The sequence below is a fragment of the Vigna unguiculata genome, chromosome 3 (assembly GCF_004118075.2).
Source record: "Vigna unguiculata cultivar IT97K-499-35 chromosome 3, ASM411807v1, whole genome shotgun sequence".
Classification (NCBI taxonomy): domain Eukaryota; kingdom Viridiplantae; phylum Streptophyta; class Magnoliopsida; order Fabales; family Fabaceae; genus Vigna; species Vigna unguiculata.
The window spans coordinates 46,285,281-46,303,243 of NC_040281.1; the positions used below are offsets into that span (position 1 = coordinate 46,285,281).

A 17,963-nucleotide genomic window follows, 5' to 3' on the forward strand; every position below is an offset into this window, starting at 1 on the left:
GATTATTAAATTATTCTTTTAATTCTAAATTATAGACATTAAACTCTAAACCTAAATTAATATAAAATTGTTATGTCATAAACTTGGACCATCTTCAGAAAAAAATTATAATATAAAAAATTGAACTTATTTATTCATCGTATGGGATATCAAGGGCACTGGAAAACAACTATTTTCATTTCATCCCTGTTTTCATTCCAATTTCTTTATTAGTACTGTTGACTGAATTGTAAGATAATGCATCTACAAATACAAACTGTTTCTTACAGTTTTGGAAATTTTGCGTGGTAAGAAATTTGATTTCTTGGAAAAATTTATTTCACAATTGTGCCAGAATTTGGCCATCATAATTTGTTAATTGAGAAATGGATTAATGTATAGGTTGAAGATCACAATGTTCCTGAAATGGGAAAGGAGGATCGGAGTAGGATCCATTAAGAATGGCAAAGGTGGTAAGCTTGTTTGCAGCTTCTGAGGCATGAATTCCATCCCAACTCACGTAGTTGTAGGGATCATTGCATGCAGTTGCCGTCACTTTTCTGCCATTTATCTCTTTGGAATTGCCACAGTAAACTCTGGGATCGAAGTTGTAGTCACCACCTCCATAGCCGCAGCAAGCTTTTGTACCATACTTAAGCCCTGTTTCAAGATAAAAGTCAGAAAAATAATGAAGAAATTCTGGTAGTCTTAAACAAGTGTAGGGTTTGTGTTTGAACCATGAGAAGTGGGATGCTGGAAGAGCTCCAGCAGAACAGTGAAAGTATCCACATAAACGACAGAAGCATCGGAAAGACTTTCTCTGATTTGTCTCAGTGACTGTTTCAACATATTGTTGTATTCCCTCACTGCGTTGTTGTAAGAAACCAAGCATCCAAACTCATCAATGTCTGAACTGTTATGAGGAAGCTGGACCAAGAAGGAAGGGTAGCATCCCACTGGTGCAAGATTAAGAACCAAAAATGTACGTCCTCCAAGATTATATAACTCCTGTAAATTCATTGAGCAAAACTCAATTATACATCTTTTTTTTCATTGATTATAGATTTGAGTTATTGTTGACTGTTATGGTAATCTCACCTTAATGGTAGCAGCAATTTGTGAAACAACCTGAGGGAGGTATTGTTGCACTCCACCTATGCCAATGGAAGCTAAGTTGGAAGTAAAATCATTTTGGCCAATGTAGAATGTGTAAAGAGACTTTCCAAATATATCTGGTGAAGGAAGCTTGGATCCTGAGGAACAATCAAAAGTAGTACAATAATGCCTTAGAAATTAAAAAGTAGAGTGGGATCTAGGAAGTTTGTGCATTTTGTACCTTGTTCATGCACTTGATTAACTTTGGTTTTGAACTGCTTCATTTGGTTGAGTTGGATGGCAAGAGAGAAGGGACTGATCCCAGTGACAAACAAAGAAGTATTAGGTAGAAGCACAGTGGATGCCAGTGTAGCATAATTAGCTCCATGTGTATAATCAGATCCAATTGATTGCAGATATGGACTCAAAAATGGCAATCCAAGAGCTTGAGCTGCCCAATGAAAAGCAATGTATAGCTTGCCTAATATTAGTTCTGTACTACTGATAAAATGGTTTCTCATATTGCAGATTTTATTGAAAAAAAGAATACTAAATTAACTGGTGGCTCCACATATAAAATCTGATGATCTATGTTTCCCAGTGGGGATGAGAGTTTGATTATCCCACAACTTAACTATGTTTGTTTGTACTAAAAAATAGCAATGGTTAAAAATGATTTATTTTTAAATGATTTTTGTAAAAGTAACTTAAGTTGCTTCTAAAAAGAGAAACCCAGATATGTTAATAATCACAATAAGTGATTATTTACTAAAAAAATACTTTCTCTATATATAAAAAGGACTTAAGCATACCCTTGTCACGTGAAATTGTGTTTATTTTACCCTTTATAGAAATTGATAGGGTCTCACCTAATGAACGAGGGGAGCAGAACCAAAAGCTTAAATCTTTCCTTAAATTTTTCATTCTTTTTCGTTTTTCTTCAATGTCCACACTCATAAGGTGAGAGATATTATACAGAATCAAAGAAAACGAACAAATTTAAACCAAACTAAGATGAAAGAGTTGATTAATTACCAAGAAAATCAACTATGAGTCTCCCATCTGTGGCTCTTCCTACTGGTTTGTTGAAGTAAGTCATTCCAAAGGGACCAGATTGGGAAGGAAAAGCTGCCCAAAAGCCACCAGTATCTGAATTTGAATCTCCGAAGTTGAAAATGGCCTCGAAATCACACTTGCTGCGACTTGAACCGATCATGCAAAGCAATACAAGAGTAAAAAAGACTAAGAAATTGGTGGATGCCATTGAAGTCATTTTTGTGAGCTTAAAGACACTGTCTAATGAGATAGTGCTGGAGGAATAAAGGGTGACCTCTCCTTTTCTAGTTTTGTTTATATTTGCAGTTTTAACTGCATTCATTCTACAATAATGTATGACAATAATTGATGTTCATCAGTCACATGGAGAATACTACCAAAAAAATCAAACACATTCCACATTTTCAATATAGTACATATGGAATTAAAAAGTATTACTGTGTTGATGTGAATAACTTCTTTTATTCTGTTAAATATTAGATAGATTATATATGCAACATTCTAAAACAAATATATAACATATCCTTATATATGGTTTATATATACCATAAAGTATTTCAAAATATTGCGTAATATACGAAAAAAATAAAAAATATATAATAATAATAATAATAATAATAATAATAATGCCAACAAAAATAAAATTTTTTGTCATTCAGACGATGTTCTTACAAGCGTTTCTGCTCATGTATTATCATACATGTCATCATACAAATAACAAAAATATTCTGGATTGTAGTTTCAGAATCAAACCACCACATGTGATGATTAATTAAGTCATATTAGATTTCATAACAAATCAAAGCAAAATAATTACTTTTCTTCCCTAACCAATTCCTAAATTTTGTGCAATCCTTCTCTATGTGTCCCTTCCTCTTATAAAAGGAACACTTGGATTCTTTATTTATAACTGGTTTAGTAGATATTTTTTTCTTCTGATTAACTTGATTCTTCTTATTCTTAAGAGAAGTAGTCAAGTTCACCATTTGACCTTTCTCGAATAGCAACCTTTCCTCTTCTTGAACACACATGATCAGTTATTCATTAATAGACCACTTATCCTTATGTGTTATAAGCAATTTTAAAAGAAACATCTTGATGAGGCAAAATACACAAAATATAATGTACTATAAGGGAATTACATATAGTAACATAAGCTCTTTAGTTAAGCCACAATGTCTCTTATGCGTATTATTGATCACACATTCACTTAGTCCTTTAGTCTCGATGAGCCTTAAGGATGAAAATACATGATATAGTGTTGGTAAGAGATTTATCAAATGTGATGAATTGTTCATCAATAAACATTAGCAAATCTCTCACATTACTGATCAATAGATTCTGAATATCAACAAAAAACTTGGTCTTTATTAAGGTCACAAGGTGACAATTTAACCTCTTTCACTTTTCATAGAGATTAACAACATCTGGAGTGTTGTCTTAGTAATAACCGTGATTCTATTTTTCTAATAGCATAATCAATATTCACCCAACCCAAATGGAGAAGAACTTTCTCCTTCCAAAACTTATAATTACCTTCTTTTTAGTTTGAGAAACTGCAATTTTCTTTTAATACATGTTCATTGTCATAATTTGATTGTCTTGACAATGGAAACATGTTTTAATAAATAAATCTAGTGACATAAAACTTTTTGTGGGTCAAAGTCATACTCAATTAGGCTCATAAAACCAAGTGACAAAACTATTATGTTTTATCGATGCAAACACGTTTTAATTAATGAATCTAGTGACATAAAACACTTGTGAGCTAGAGTCTTACTCAATTAGACTCATCACCAACTGATAAAACTATTATACTATTATGTTTTACCGATGTAAATACGCGTCTTGATGAATGAATCTAGTGATACAAAACTTGCATATAGACTAAAGTCTTACTCAATTAGACTCACATCACAAAATGATAAAACTATTAATCATTATGTTTTACCGATTAAACACACATCTTAATGAATGAATATAGTGACATAAAACTTGCATGTGGGCTAAAGTTTTGTTCAATTACACTCATATAACCAAATGACAAAACTATTAGAATATGTTCCTTCTCTTAATTCCGGTGAACAAGTTGGGAGAGAGATATAATCCAATATTTCATCATAATTAATCATACAAATGTCAGAAAATTCATGTGGGTAAAAATTCATGACATCACATATAATTAATTACGATTAATGTTTATTGCGTGATTATAAATATCAATCAATCTGTGTGAACACTCTCTAATTCATTAAAATATATTCCCATTCAAACATCTAAAATAAACATATGCATCAACCTTGTTTATAATGCAACCAAAATAAATATTAATGTTTACGTACATAAATTAATCATACAATCATACAACATATCATTTATAAACATATCATTGTTAATTGCCATAAGCAAGTGACAACGTTTTGCATTACACGAGTACACAAAACAAATCTCAGATTTCTAGAGAGGCAATGGCAGATCTTTACCAAAAAATTTGAAGGGGCCAAAATAATACACTTAAAATTTATGTATTTAATTATTGTTATTAATTTAACAAAAATATATATAATTGAGTATTGAATTTTTCCTTAGAAAAATGACATTTTTTTATGTTGTATTTGATATATAATCCATTTTAAATAAATTTGTCTAATTTCATCTCATTCACTCTCTATTCATTGGATACTCTCATATTTGAGAATGTTTCCTGGTTAATGGTTAAGTTTCAAAGAATTGATATGAAATCCCCACCTATAATTCTTCGAATCTTAAGAAATGATTCCTCTATTCCAACTATTGGATCTTAGTATCATGTTTGAAAATATGTAAAGGTAAAAAAGTAAATCTATATTGTTTCCATCTTCACATATATCTTCCCTTCTCTCACTAAAAAATGAATCTATTATTTTATTTTTCATCAATATACTTATTTAACAAAAAATAAGACTAAAAATAATTTATTAAAATTTAATTGAAAATTGAGAGACGTACCTACTAAAAACATTATATGATAATCAAGAAAAAATTAAAAAATGGTTATGAAAAAATATATATTATATAACTTTCCTTCTACGTTCATAAAAATATAAATATACAAAAAAACTTATGAGATAAAAAAATATTAACTATTAAACTAATATTTTAGTATTAAAATATAAAAGAGAATTACCTTTCTATCTTAAAAAATGAAGGAGAACACATGAGAGATGATAGCAGAAAGAATGAATTTGTGTTTAACTCCTTTTTTAAAAACAAAAAATAAAAGAAAACATGCAAAAGTGAAAGATGACTAGAATATGTGAGAGACTTAAAAGATAATGAGAAAAAACATTAAAAATATCTCAAAAATTTTTATTTATTCTTTATATATTTAATTTTATGCTTTATTATTTATTAAGATTAAATATTACTTTATAAAATAATAAAAACCTATCTAATTTAATTTCCATATCAATATAATATATATTATATATATATTTTTTTAAAAATTTTAAATAATATATTTTAAAACAAAATTAAAAAAATTGGGATATACTTTTTAGAAAAAATTAAAAATTTTGGAGGGGCCATAGCCCCCTAAACATACACTAAAACCCCCCACTAGGGAGAGAGATTAAAGACCTTCGGTCATTGTTACTATCATGAAAATCCTTTAATATGTTTTTTGGTTCCAAAAATGTACTCTCTGACACTTTGATGACATAATATACCGTAAAGGAGAGCAGATTTGATGACCTAAAATGTATAGAGTCTTTGACCATCATATAATAGTTGCTAGTTGCCATAATGAATTATTGTCCATTAGATGAGATTACAATATAAAAAGTTATACAACAATTATATTTTGATCGACAAATAAACCACGTTCATAAAAATAATTGATTATGTGAATATCTCATACTATATCACATATTATATATTTGAAAAATTTCTAACAGTCTACTCCTAAGTGACAAGAGACGAGTGGATAGTATAAAATATTCTTTTCAAATGAACTCCTGTTATGCTGAAATATAAAAAAGAAAAGTCAGGTTTTTCTTTGAAATCACGATCTCATTTTTTTCTTTATAAAACTCACTTAAATATTTACCAAATTTATATTATTTCCCATCTTAAGTGTATAAATAGTGTAAACCAGTTAAAAAAATACACGACCATTCAATCATAAACTATTATTATAATAATATTAAACTTTATCTAAATTTCATAAAATGCATATCAGCAAGAATTTCTTATGCATCTAAGGTGAATTAAGAAACAAAAGTTTGATACATCGAGCATGAGAAATGGACAAAGACATATACTAGATGACAATTAAACTTAGTTTTTGTTTATTTGTGACCTTTTGATGAAACTAGTTGAAGAATAAAAGTGGACATGAAATTAACCCTTTGGGGTGGGTGCATGTCCCAAAATTGCACGCAACTCGCTGTATCAGGCCTAAATAACACTTTTCAGTCAATTATAAAAATAAAATAAAATAATTAGTGAGCAAGAATATTGGAAAAATTAGGATTAATTTTAATTCATATATATGGCTGTGTTTCGCCGTCGTCACCACATTGTAAACTCGGTAGTTGTTTCCTTCTTTGGCAAAAGAGTTTTGTTTACTTCACTTTCGACGGCTCCCAATTCCTAATTTCATTTTTTCCTTAGCCGCCTTAAAGTCTTTGCCCTCATCCTCTCTCACTCCCTGTCCGTCGCAAGCCTTCTTCGTTGTATACGATGCTATTTTCTCGGATACCGAAAAACCTCAGAGGAAGCTTCAACTCATGTCGGCGGTTTCTGTCCATTGGGGACCACAACCACCGGTTTCTTACCCCGCATAACTTTCATTCGCGTGGAGACTCTACTCATCAGGTTTTCTGTTTTATTATACCTCTTTGCTTTGTGTTGTTTCACTTAACATGCGCGTTTTGGGATCCTCATTTCCTGTAGTCCGATTTCAAGTCTCGAACTTTCTTGCTTCTTCTTTCGCCCCTTTTCTTTTAATTGGAATCTCGTTTCGGCAATGCGGCATGCGGGATCACTGCTTTCTGAATTCTATTGGTAAACATCAACGATGTGCCTACTAACTGTTTGGAGTTATACCGGTAGAAGTTGTGTTTGGTTCTGAGTTTTAGTAACGCTTCCTGGTCTTGGGAGCTCAAATTTAGAATTGTCTTGTTGCAAATCAAAAGTGAAGAACTTATAGTGTGGTGATTGTTGTCGCTGCTATGATTTAACATTTTGAGGAAGTAGAATCTGTTGTGGTGAATTGTGAATGGGTAAGCTATTTTGTGGTCACTTAGCTTCCATACTTGTACAGGAAGTTTATGTTTTGCATTAACAGTATGTTCATATCATATAATGTAATTTACAAATAATGGATATCTGTGCCCGGTAGAGAGGAGTCTCTTTAGTAGATTTGGAGGTACAAGAGAGCTCTATTGTATCAGTGCTTTAGGTCTGATTGGTTAAGAGCATTGGAAAATTTGGGTTCTGAAATCTCTTTTGGCGGCCCCTTGTTGTTACATAGGATTTAAGAATACTCATTATTTTTTATTCTAAAGGTAGAACTTGAGTTCTTAATTTATTTTCAGTAGATTTCATTCTATTGTTCCTCTTTCACAAATCCTCATTTTAACTTCTTTTTTTTAAGTGACCTTGGTTGTAGTTGTTATGTAATGAACTTCTATAATAATGTTATTCAAACGTTCGATCAATGGTATCCTCAAGTTGCTCAACTTATTAGCAACTTCATTTCGGACTCTCTAACGTCAAATTATGTTTTGCGCTATTTCCTAGAGACTATTCAGGAAAGGAGAAGTTTTCTCCTTTAGTATCCAATCAGGCACTGAATTGCAGTTGTATTTAGCTTCTTTCGTTGGTTCATTTTTGTATCAATTTACCTAAAGAAAACTTCTTATCCTCTTCCTGTTAATTAGTCTTCTTTCATCACCATAATATCATCTTTTTATCTTATATCGTTCTCATAACATTGTCTTCTTTTATCTGAAGGAAAACGTCTTGCAACACTTAATTTTACTTGCAAATGATTATGGTGTGATGCAGGTTATGAGAAGTTTAAATTTTTCAAATCGCCTACCAGCATTGCATAGTTGTAGATATCTGATCCATCAACAAAGCAGCTCCGTAGTTGAGGTTAGTTCTGTGTTCTTTCTAGGTAACTTCTCATTTTTCTGTTCATTGATTAGAATTCCCATTTCTTACTGCTTCAATTAGTTATGCTGTTTTTATATGGCCTAGTTGCATTATAGTTCCTTGAAGATATTGTAGAATTTTGTTCTGCTAGTTTTCAAAAACACCAATTGAGTCTCTCAAGTTCTCTCCCATCTACTACCAGGTCCCTCCATTCCTATTCCATCCAATATTTAACAGATTTACTGATGTGGCAAACTAACATGTCATGACAGAGTAAATACAATGTATATGCTTAAGAACACAGAATATTTGAACCCTAAAATCATCTTATGATTGTATTGAATTAGTTGTTATATTAATGATGCTTTGTGGGTACATTATAGTTTTTATAACAACAACGAACAACAAAAGGAATATCTTTTCATTCTAAGCAAATCAATGACTTAAATATTGGATGGAATTGGGATGGAGGGACTTGAAACTTGAGGGACTTGTTGGTACAATTGAAACTTAGGATACCAAAATCATACAATTGCAATACTTCAGCGACAGAAAATGTAATTGAACATTTTCTTTTTTCTAAATTTTATTATATTCTCTTACTAAAAACCAGATTACAAAGAGTTTCCCTAATCATGTTGGTGCGTTTACGAGTGTGGTCACATGTATATTTATTCAAAGGAAAAAAGCAAGGGCATTATAAGCATAGTTATCAATCATGGAATTTAGTGTGCAGTGGCTGATTCCAAGACTCGAATAGTAGGATGAACGCTATTGTGAAATTTTAGATACAATGTAAGTTACAGTGAAGTTATCAACAACTTCATACAAAATGTGATTTTACTAATTGAACTGTTGAACTATAAATATATAGCAACTTGGATGTTCTTGTCAAATTTTATTAAAATTAAAAACTATAAGTTTGTGATCAAAGAGTTCTCACTTAACATGTTAAAGGTATATTGATTTTGATGTTTATCAATGGAAATAAATGTAAAATTTGAAGGTATGATCTATTTAATAAGACTATCAATTAATAGTATATTTTGGGATAATATTTTCTGATAAAAAGTTATTGAATGATGTAATGGTTGAGTTATCTTGTAGTGGTGTAATTTGGTTTCTTCTTATCTGAAAATGGGTAGCATTCCAGGGCTGTAATGAAAGAGTGTGATCTATATAATAAGGCTTTACAATTAATAGCAGATTGAGGTAATATTTTCTAAGAAAAAGTTATTCAATGTATAATAGTCTGGTTAACTTGTAGCAATGTAATTTGGTTCCTCCTTATCTGAAAATGGGTAGCATCCCAGGGTTGTAAAATGCAATAGAATGTGATTAACAACCATGACTATAAGTAATACAAATTTCATTATTTATCCATTGTGCTGTTCCCTATCTGTTCTCAGGAACAATTTAAACCTTTTTGTTTTGAACAAATACTGATAGATTTAGGGCTTCTTGTTTCTCTATTTTTAATATTTTTTGAGAAAAATAATCGTGTTTGATAGTAGTAGTTTTGAAGCCTGTTTCAACGCTACATATAAAAAACATTGTCTTTTAGTTGTTTTGGTTTTCTATTTTCAGTTTTTTATTTTTACTATTTTTTAAATAAAAACAGAATATCTTTCACATCTTCCTATGCTACTCACTAAAAATAATAGTTTTTGAAAATTTTTATATAAAATACTTTTTAAAAGATAAAAGACGAAAATACAACCAAACACATCCGTAATAAAAATTGGAAGATTTATCGAAGACTCTTGTATGTATTTTTCAATTATCTGTCTATACTTAATTTTCCATTATGATACATGTGTTGCTCTCAGGATGAACATGATCCATTTTCACTGGTTGCTGATGAATTGTCACTTCTTGGTAACAAACTCCGAGCAATGGTAGCTGCTGAGGTATCAAATTGTCCTTCATTTACTTTCTAGTGTATGCATTGAATCAAAAGGCTAAGTCCTGGGTCAATTGCTGCCTAGAAATCAGACATAAATCATGGTGAAAATTGTTTATTATGTATCAGGTTCCTAAGCTTGCCACCGCTGCTGAATACTTCTTCAAAATGGGAGTGGAAGGAAAACGATTTCGCCCTACAGTAAGCATATTCTCCATGCTCTGTAGATGTTCCTGTATTCTTTTGCATCAATGTTTGCTGCAGATCTTCTCTGCTTGTGCAGCAATTATTTTTGTTGGGTTTAATATTTGCATATCAATTATCGTTATAGCGGGACCTAAACTAGCATTAACTTATGCTTGGAAAGTTGTGAATTTTCTTACAATCACTCGACTTCAAGTTGCCCCTTTAAAACTAGTACAAACAAGCTTACACATCCATACTTACTGACTCATTTCCTCTGTTCTATCGTGAGCTCAGATTCACCCAATTCTGTGAAACAGGATTATTGACAGTTGACTTTAAGGATGTGTTTGGGTAAATATCTTGCTTACGTGATTATTGAATAAATTCTTATCAATCAAAAGTATTCAAGTCGATTTTATAATCAAAGAACAAAAAAAGGTTAGATTGTTTGTGTTGTAAGACTTTAAGCTGTTTTGACAAGTTATCTTAAGCTAAATGAAATATGCTAAAACAGCTTATGGACACATCATAAACTATTTCGTATGTTCTCTTAAACAATTGAAGTGGTGCTTATGTAATAAGTCTAAACAAGCTGTAAATAAGCTCTTCCAAAAATGGACATTGGAAAATACGAGGTGCCCTTAGTAGTTTGGGCTATGTCAGGGACAATGATATTTTTAACAATAGGTGCAACTTTTGTTTAAGCATATTTTTACTTTTTCTGATGTCTGGATCAGGAGGCCTTCCTATCATTCTTAATTTTTCACTTCATGGTGCTAATTAACTCTGATGACTATGGTGTCTGTTTCTCCATCTTTTTTTCCTTGTGAGTGTGCATATAATAGTTATAAGGTGATAAAATGTCTATTTTATTATTTTGTCTTTGTTCTCCTGTATTGTTTTGTTTATTGTTAATCTTGTTTCGTTCATTCACATTCTGAATTCAGGTTGATGATTTGATGTTTCTGCAGGTTTTATTGTTAATGGCAACAGCATTAAATCTACCAATAAATGAAGCAGCTGCTCCTATTGAGCTAGGAGGTGACTTAACAACTGATGTACGTTTAAGACAACAACGGATAGCTGAAATAACAGAGATGATTCATGTAAGTCCTTCAGAAATTTTATCGCAGTGTCTGTTTTTTATACAAATTAGCATTGCTTTTAACAGTTTCTCTATTGGAAGTATAAGAGCTTTTTCCAGTGTAGAAACTTTTAAAACCCTTCTAGCTTTGTATCCATGTTAAATAAAACAATGCTTCTCTGATACTACTGATAATATTAGTTTTAGAATATATATAAATTAAATTTTAGGGCGTGGCCCTGATTTAGGTATATGATGTTCAGACTTAGATTAAGGATATGTTCTTGACTGCCAATAACTTCACAAAAGAAGTTCAGAGATGAATGTGTGAAAAGAGATTATTGCAATATTGCTTTACATTTTTTGTTATTTCCATCTTTGATGCACTGCTTATTCTGCTTCTGTCTTTTAGTCTAATTTTGTTGATTCTTTTTAAGCAATGTTGACATTGGCTAAAAGATGTGTTGTTTTCTCCTGTAATGTTTAATAAACACACGGGTTTTAACTAGTGAAAACAAAGCACTGCTTCACAGTTTATTGGTTTAACCATGGTCAAACTGGTATATATTTAATTAATCTTTTAAGTAACGAAATAATATAGAATTATAGCAATCATGATATAAAATTGTGAATTAATATAAATGTATAAGTTTTATGTTTTATATAATAAAAAACACGTTTTATTTATTGTAAAAATGTTTTAGATTAAATTAAAATTTAAAATACTGTTTGAAAGCAATATTTTGTTGATTAAATTAAAATTCTGTTTCTGTCTTTTAGTCTAATTTTGTTGATTCTTTTCAAGCAATGTTGACACTGGCTAAAAGATGTGTTGTTTTCTCCTGTAATGTTTAATAAACACACGGGTTTTAACTAGTGAAAGCAAAGCACTGCTTCACAGTTTATTGGTTTAACCGTGGTCAAAGTGTTATATATTAAATTAATCTTTTAAGTAACGAAATAATATAGAATTATAGCAATCATGATACAAAATTGTGAATTAATATAAATGTATAAGTTTTATGTTTTATATAATAAAAAACACATTTTATTTATCGTAAAAATGTTTTAAATTAAATCAATAGATAAATTAAAATTTAAAATACTGATTCAAACCAATATTTTATATATTTCATCAGTTCAATGGGTTCTGTTAAATGAGCCAATTTTTTGGGGTTGGCAGAACAATTCCTGGTCAGACTGGCTGATCTGGCTCTCCATTTATTTTTTTCTATACAGTATTGTAATTTATTATTTTATGACCATTGTTATTCTCTGGTAGACTTGCTGTTGACATTTTATGCGTCTCTCTCTCGAGCTCTTGATTGTATGATAAAAATTTCTTAGGGGAAAAAGAATAACCTGAACTACTCAGTTTATTAACTGGTAGTCAGAATTGGAAGAAAGGGCTTTTACTTGTCATAACTCTGAAGAAAGCTCATGATTGTGTTTATGGTCTCTATCTATTTGTGATTATGGTTGTGGTAGAAGATTAGTGAGTGAATCATATGATAAGAGAAAAGTGAAGAATGAATGAATCTGGAATAAGGTTGGAATGGTACATGTTGAGGAGAACATTAGAGAAATTTGCTTAGAGTGGCTTGGCCATGACAGGAGAAGACAAATAGATGCTCCAGTAAGAAGGCCAATGGAGGAAGACTGATGAAAACTCCACGAGAAACTGTTAAAAAATCTTGCGTTAAATGTATTTATTGAAAATTTGTTATGATAAAGCTTACCCATCTTGTGAGACAAAGCTTAGGTTTTTTTTTTTTTTTCATTTTTTGTTCAAAGAGGTAAGGCTTAGTTGTTGTTTCTATGGAAAGGGAATATCCATTTCAGACAAGCAAAAAGACTAAACAACTCTGTTGCAAATTTTGCCTTTGCTCTCTGTATTTCCTTTTTATTCGTTTGTGCTTTCTAGTTTAGTTTTCCTTTTATTTGTTTGAAAAATATCATTTTGATAAACCCTTGTAGCCACTGTGCATGACCTTTCAGATTTTTGGAAATAAATTTTTGACGAAAGTTGTGTTTCCCTGCTCTTGCGCATATGAGAAAGATTCTTCTGAAGCAGAGAGATATTTTTTTATACCACTCCAGCTTTGTGATATTAATATCTTCCAACTTATTCTAATTATATTAATTTTGTAATCTGTACTTGGTCGCTCAAGTGATAGCTACTTAATGTTTATGTTTTAGTCATGTTAACAAACTGAAAAATTCTGTATATGAAAATGAGATTCATGCAGGTGTGATATTAAATACAATTTTTGACGTGTTCTGTCAATTAAGGTTATCATTATTGTTATTATTCTTTTTAAGATATATCATTTTAGCATCAGACAAAGTACCTGTTACAATGACTATACAATCTTCTCCTCTTGAGTTAGCTTTTGAGGCTGAGTTAGGTTGAGTTTATTAGCGTATTCAGTCTTATTTTGGGTCATCTGTAGATGTCCAAATCTGAAAACTTTATGCCTCTCAAATGTTTAGTCCTAGGAATGAGTCGTGTATAAATATCCCCAAGTGGTGGGTGTGTGATTAAAGTCCCTCTTTATACTGCTGTAAGAATATTTTTTTGTCATTATTACAAAATAATGTTGGCATGATGTCATCACAGGTGGCCAGTCTTCTTCACGATGATGTATTGGATGATGCTGATACCAGACGTGGTATTGGTTCCTTGAATTTTGTAATGGGCAATAAGGTATATATAAAGTTGTGTCCCATTTGCCAGCATATTATATGCCATTGGTGCAGTATTGTTTGGTTATATTTTCTATACACATACTGTCAAGTGGTGGGCGTAGGTTGCTTGATTTTATTTTTCTTTTTCTATGCAGTTGGCAGTATTGGCTGGAGATTTTCTTCTTTCTCGGGCTTGCGTTGCTCTTGCCTCTTTGAAAAACACTGAGGTAAGTTAAATGGGTGATATGCTGTGTATGCATTCAAAACTGTAAAGATGTGTGATGTATCTAGTTTCCTTGATGGGGGGGCACACAATTGTTTTTCTGCCATCTGCCTATGATAAGGATTGCATCCCTGTAGGTTGTATCTTTATTGGCAAAAGTCGTAGAGCATCTTGTCACCGGGGAGACCATGCAAATGACTACAACATCTGATGAACAGTGTAGGTATGCTCGAGTCCTTTTCTGTCATGTATGTATGCATTTTCTTTGCTGGAAGGTTAACCTTAGTTTTGTAGATTCTTATATCCTATCAGTAGTTAATGTTTTCTTTATAAGAATTCAACGATTTTCCTTTACCCAAACATGTATTATAGATCAGTCTCAATTCGTTAGAATGTGGGCATGTAAGGCACCAATGTATGGTTAGAATGGTTTCTTATAATTGTTAATGTTTTCAGCATGGAGTATTATATGCAAAAGACCTACTACAAGACTGCATCTTTAATATCAAATAGTTGCAAGGCAATAGCCATCCTTGCAGGGCAAACAACAGAAGTTGCAATTCTTGCTTTTGAGTATGGAAAAAATCTGGTTTGTATATTCAATTTTTCATGGATTTATACTTTGAAGTATGATACTTTACATAGTAAATAGTTTGTTTAATTATTTATAGTTGAAGGCTTTGCATGATAAAATAAATGGAACTACAGAAACGTCTGGTACTGGTAAATTTTTTTCATGCCACTGGGAATTATGATTCCTAAGAATGACTAAAATATGTTCAGTTGGTCATGAATATTCTTAATATACACATAAACATAGGAGTCTTGGTAATCAAAGAGTAGCATCCTGTTTTTGCCCTAAAAGTTATTTAATGTATTGAGTTATCTGATCAGAGTATTGTATTGTGTTATTTTTACTGCAATGAAACTGTTTTTTAACTCGAAAAAAAGTTAGATTCCCATATCTCCTGTTGGAAGCAATTTTGTTGGAATCAGCTAAACACATTTTCATTCCTAAGAATGTTATATTTTAAAGATTAAACATAGATTGCAAACTTTTTTATTTTAATTTCTTGTGCCAAACGCTTATCCACCATTTTATCTGGCAACATTTGGTTGATATCTATGTTCTTGTCTGTACATGTTATGCATATGTTGCGGCTTATGATTTACTGGAAACTTATTTCCCTGTGCACTGTTTTGCAGGGTTTGGCATTTCAATTGATTGATGATGTTCTTGATTTTACTGGCACCTCTGCATCCCTTGGAAAGGGTTCTTTATCGGACATTCAACATGTAATTTCACAATTTATTGCTATTTTAAATTTCATCCACTTTTGAATTTTATTCATGTTTAAAAAAATCTCACTAAATGAGGTAAAAGAAAAAAGTAGGCTTAATTTCACTTCGGATATGGCAATAGTGCAATTTTTATTCCTTGGTTTCCTAATGCATGAATTAGAGCGTTCGAGTATCGTAAAAGTATGATTTTGTTCCTCTATCTGTCTTCCATTAAATATTAAAAAAAAATTGTTGACGTGACAATTGATGTGTTGCTTGACACAGGCTATTGTGACTTGCATTTTTTGTCTCTTTGGTATTGCAATCGTGAGAAACCGTTAATGTAATTAAGTCATGTTAGCATATACATCTAGCAAAAGGTCAACAAAATCTGGAAAAAGTTTAATGGAAGGCTGATGGAGGGATCAAATTCATGTAATCACAATACTTGAAGGATCCAATTTGCATACTTTCAACTGTCGGAAAGCACACACAGAGGAATGCTTGAGGGGATTAAAAAGGGCATTTAAGCAAAAAATTATATGACTTGAAACATTTCATTTAATATCTGTTAACATGTGTTATTTATTGTGCTTATTTCTTGATCCTGTTTTGACAGCATACAGAAATTTATTTTTACACTGATATTGAATTTTATGCTAACAAACCTATTTGGTTGGGTGCCATATAGAAGAAAATATTTTTTATTATTACTATATGGCTTGCTTTGCCTTTTATTTTTCTTGAGTCCTGTTGTCTTTTGTTTTACCTGCTGAATGACTAGGTGTCCAAAAAATTAATGCAGGGAATTGTTACAGCTCCCATATTGTTTGCGATGGAGGAGTTCCCACAGTTGCGTCTAATTGTTAACGAGGGCTTTGAAAACCCTGCCAATATTGAGCTTGTAAGTTAAATTATGTTTCTTGGCTGCGTTTATTCTACATAATTACTTCTTGTGCCTCTAAACAAAAGAAATAACCATGTTTAGATCAGATAACTTCCGTGAATCTGCCATTTAAGTGATTGCAGTTGGTTTTGTCATTTCAACGATTTTAGTTTGATGATCATTGATGGCCTCTCTGATAGTGAGGTTTATTTTCCCTGCTTTTATTAAGGTCAACAAAATCTATAATTACTGTGTGTTTTAGTTCTCGTACCATAGTTACCTTCAAAGTTCAGGAATGCAATATCAGGATCCTTCACGGTAACCTACAACAATGATTGAATTAAACCCTTTTCATCTATCCTCCAAACCAAACTCGTGGTGCCCAAAATCCACATCAGACTAGCTTAATATTACGCAGTTGACATATTTTTGCATTTGCAATTTTGGTTTTGTAGGCTTTGGACTATCTAGGGAAGAGCCGAGGTATACAGAGAACAAGGGAGCTAGCCGTGCAGCATGCTAACCTTGCAGCAGCAGCAATTGATTCCTTACCTGACAGTGACGACGAGGAAGTAAGAAAATCAAGGAAAGCCCTAATAGATCTAACTCACAGAGTCATTACACGAACAAAGTGAACGCAAAACTTTCCCCTCCCCCATTTTTTTCTGGGTAGTTAAAGGAAAAAAAGATCTTGGTAATTCAAAAATCTTGGTAATTGTTCCCCTCAGCCCAAAGTGTGGGGGAAATAAGGTGTTTCTAGGATTAATGGCGCTGTTAGTTTTTCTTGATTGTTTAGATTAAATTATCGTCCCTTTTGTTTGTATCACAATAATGACCTTGGGTAAGTTTTGCCACTTTACCTCCCTCATTTTCTTACAACTTTACCTTGCTGCTGCTTCTATTTGGAGCATGGAACAACTGTATAGACTTATTATTCATAAATTTATTAAAATCGTCTTGTAAATTGTATGATCATAATCAATTGAACAGCATGAAAAAAGGATTTTTCAATGCAGTTCAAAATACTCAAGAATTACATATGAAATACCGAGTTTCACAAGTGGTTTGACACTTGAGTTTTTTAAACAAAGTCTAGGGTTTCGGTATGGTGGGAGATATTATTTTATCCAAAAAAATAATGGAATAATCCAGTGGAAGAGGAACTTTATCGACAAGTTATACAAAGAAAAATTAAATATAAATCGTCTAAAAGTGCAAGAAAAATAAAATCATAAAATTCTTTTTTCCATGTTAAATCACTTTCTTTTGTGACATAAATATTTGCAACTTGCTTATAAATTTTAGGCAGCATATTTTTCTGACATGCACTGTTTAATAAAGTTAAACCAATTAATATTTACGTAGGTTTAAGGTGTAGGTCAACACTCGACTCCGAACCCACCAATACACTATTAATTTTTTTTATAATTTTTTATTTTTT

The 17,963-nt window shown here is 31.5% G+C and overlaps 2 protein-coding genes across 2 annotated transcripts; one reads left to right on the forward strand and one right to left on the reverse strand.

Annotated features, from left to right (window-relative positions):
• Positions 1 to 189: 189 nt before the first annotated feature.
• LOC114176700 (GDSL esterase/lipase At4g01130-like) lies at positions 190 to 2,422 on the reverse strand. The gene is made up of 5 exons (XM_028061818.1): positions 2,110 to 2,422; positions 1,316 to 1,525; positions 1,078 to 1,232; positions 717 to 987; positions 190 to 639 (listed from the first exon to the last, which is right to left on the reverse strand). The coding sequence occupies exons 1-5, from the start codon at positions 2,345 to 2,347 to the stop codon at positions 371 to 373; spliced, it is 1,143 nt and encodes a 380-aa protein (XP_027917619.1). The 5' UTR covers positions 2,348 to 2,422; the 3' UTR covers positions 190 to 370.
• Positions 2,423 to 6,683: 4,261 nt separating this feature from the next.
• On the forward strand, positions 6,684 to 17,500 carry LOC114179375 (solanesyl diphosphate synthase 3, chloroplastic/mitochondrial). The gene is made up of 12 exons (XM_028065699.1): positions 6,684 to 6,987; positions 8,182 to 8,271; positions 10,101 to 10,181; positions 10,304 to 10,375; positions 11,332 to 11,466; positions 14,065 to 14,151; positions 14,288 to 14,359; positions 14,493 to 14,578; positions 14,812 to 14,944; positions 15,562 to 15,651; positions 16,442 to 16,540; positions 16,978 to 17,500. Exons 1-12 carry the CDS (start codon positions 6,853 to 6,855, stop codon positions 17,155 to 17,157), a joined length of 1,260 nt encoding a protein of 419 aa, XP_027921500.1. The 5' UTR covers positions 6,684 to 6,852; the 3' UTR covers positions 17,158 to 17,500.
• The last annotated feature ends 463 nt before the right edge of the window (positions 17,501 to 17,963 follow it).

What these genes read in the sequence shown, in the direction of transcription:
- LOC114176700 (XM_028061818.1), bottom strand. Translation starts at nt 2,347, where the DNA reads ATGACTTCAATGGCATCCACCAATTTCTTAGTCTTTTTTACTCTTGTA. An exon ending in ACTCATAGTTGATTTTCTTG is followed by an intron (nt 1,526 to 2,109) that starts GTAATTAATCAA and finishes TTCATTGGGCAG; the next exon opens with CTCAAGCTCTTGGATTGCCA. An exon ending in CCAGCATCCCACTTCTCATG is followed by an intron (nt 640 to 716) that starts GTTCAAACACAA and finishes ATCTTGAAACAG; the next exon opens with GGCTTAAGTATGGTACAAAA.
- LOC114179375 (XM_028065699.1), top strand. Translation starts at nt 6,853, where the DNA reads ATGCTATTTTCTCGGATACCGAAAAACCTCAGAGGAAGCTTCAACTCA. An exon ending in AAAGCAGCTCCGTAGTTGAG is followed by an intron (nt 8,272 to 10,100) that starts GTTAGTTCTGTG and finishes TGTTGCTCTCAG; the next exon opens with GATGAACATGATCCATTTTC. An exon ending in GAGCAATGGTAGCTGCTGAG is followed by an intron (nt 10,182 to 10,303) that starts GTATCAAATTGT and finishes ATTATGTATCAG; the next exon opens with GTTCCTAAGCTTGCCACCGC.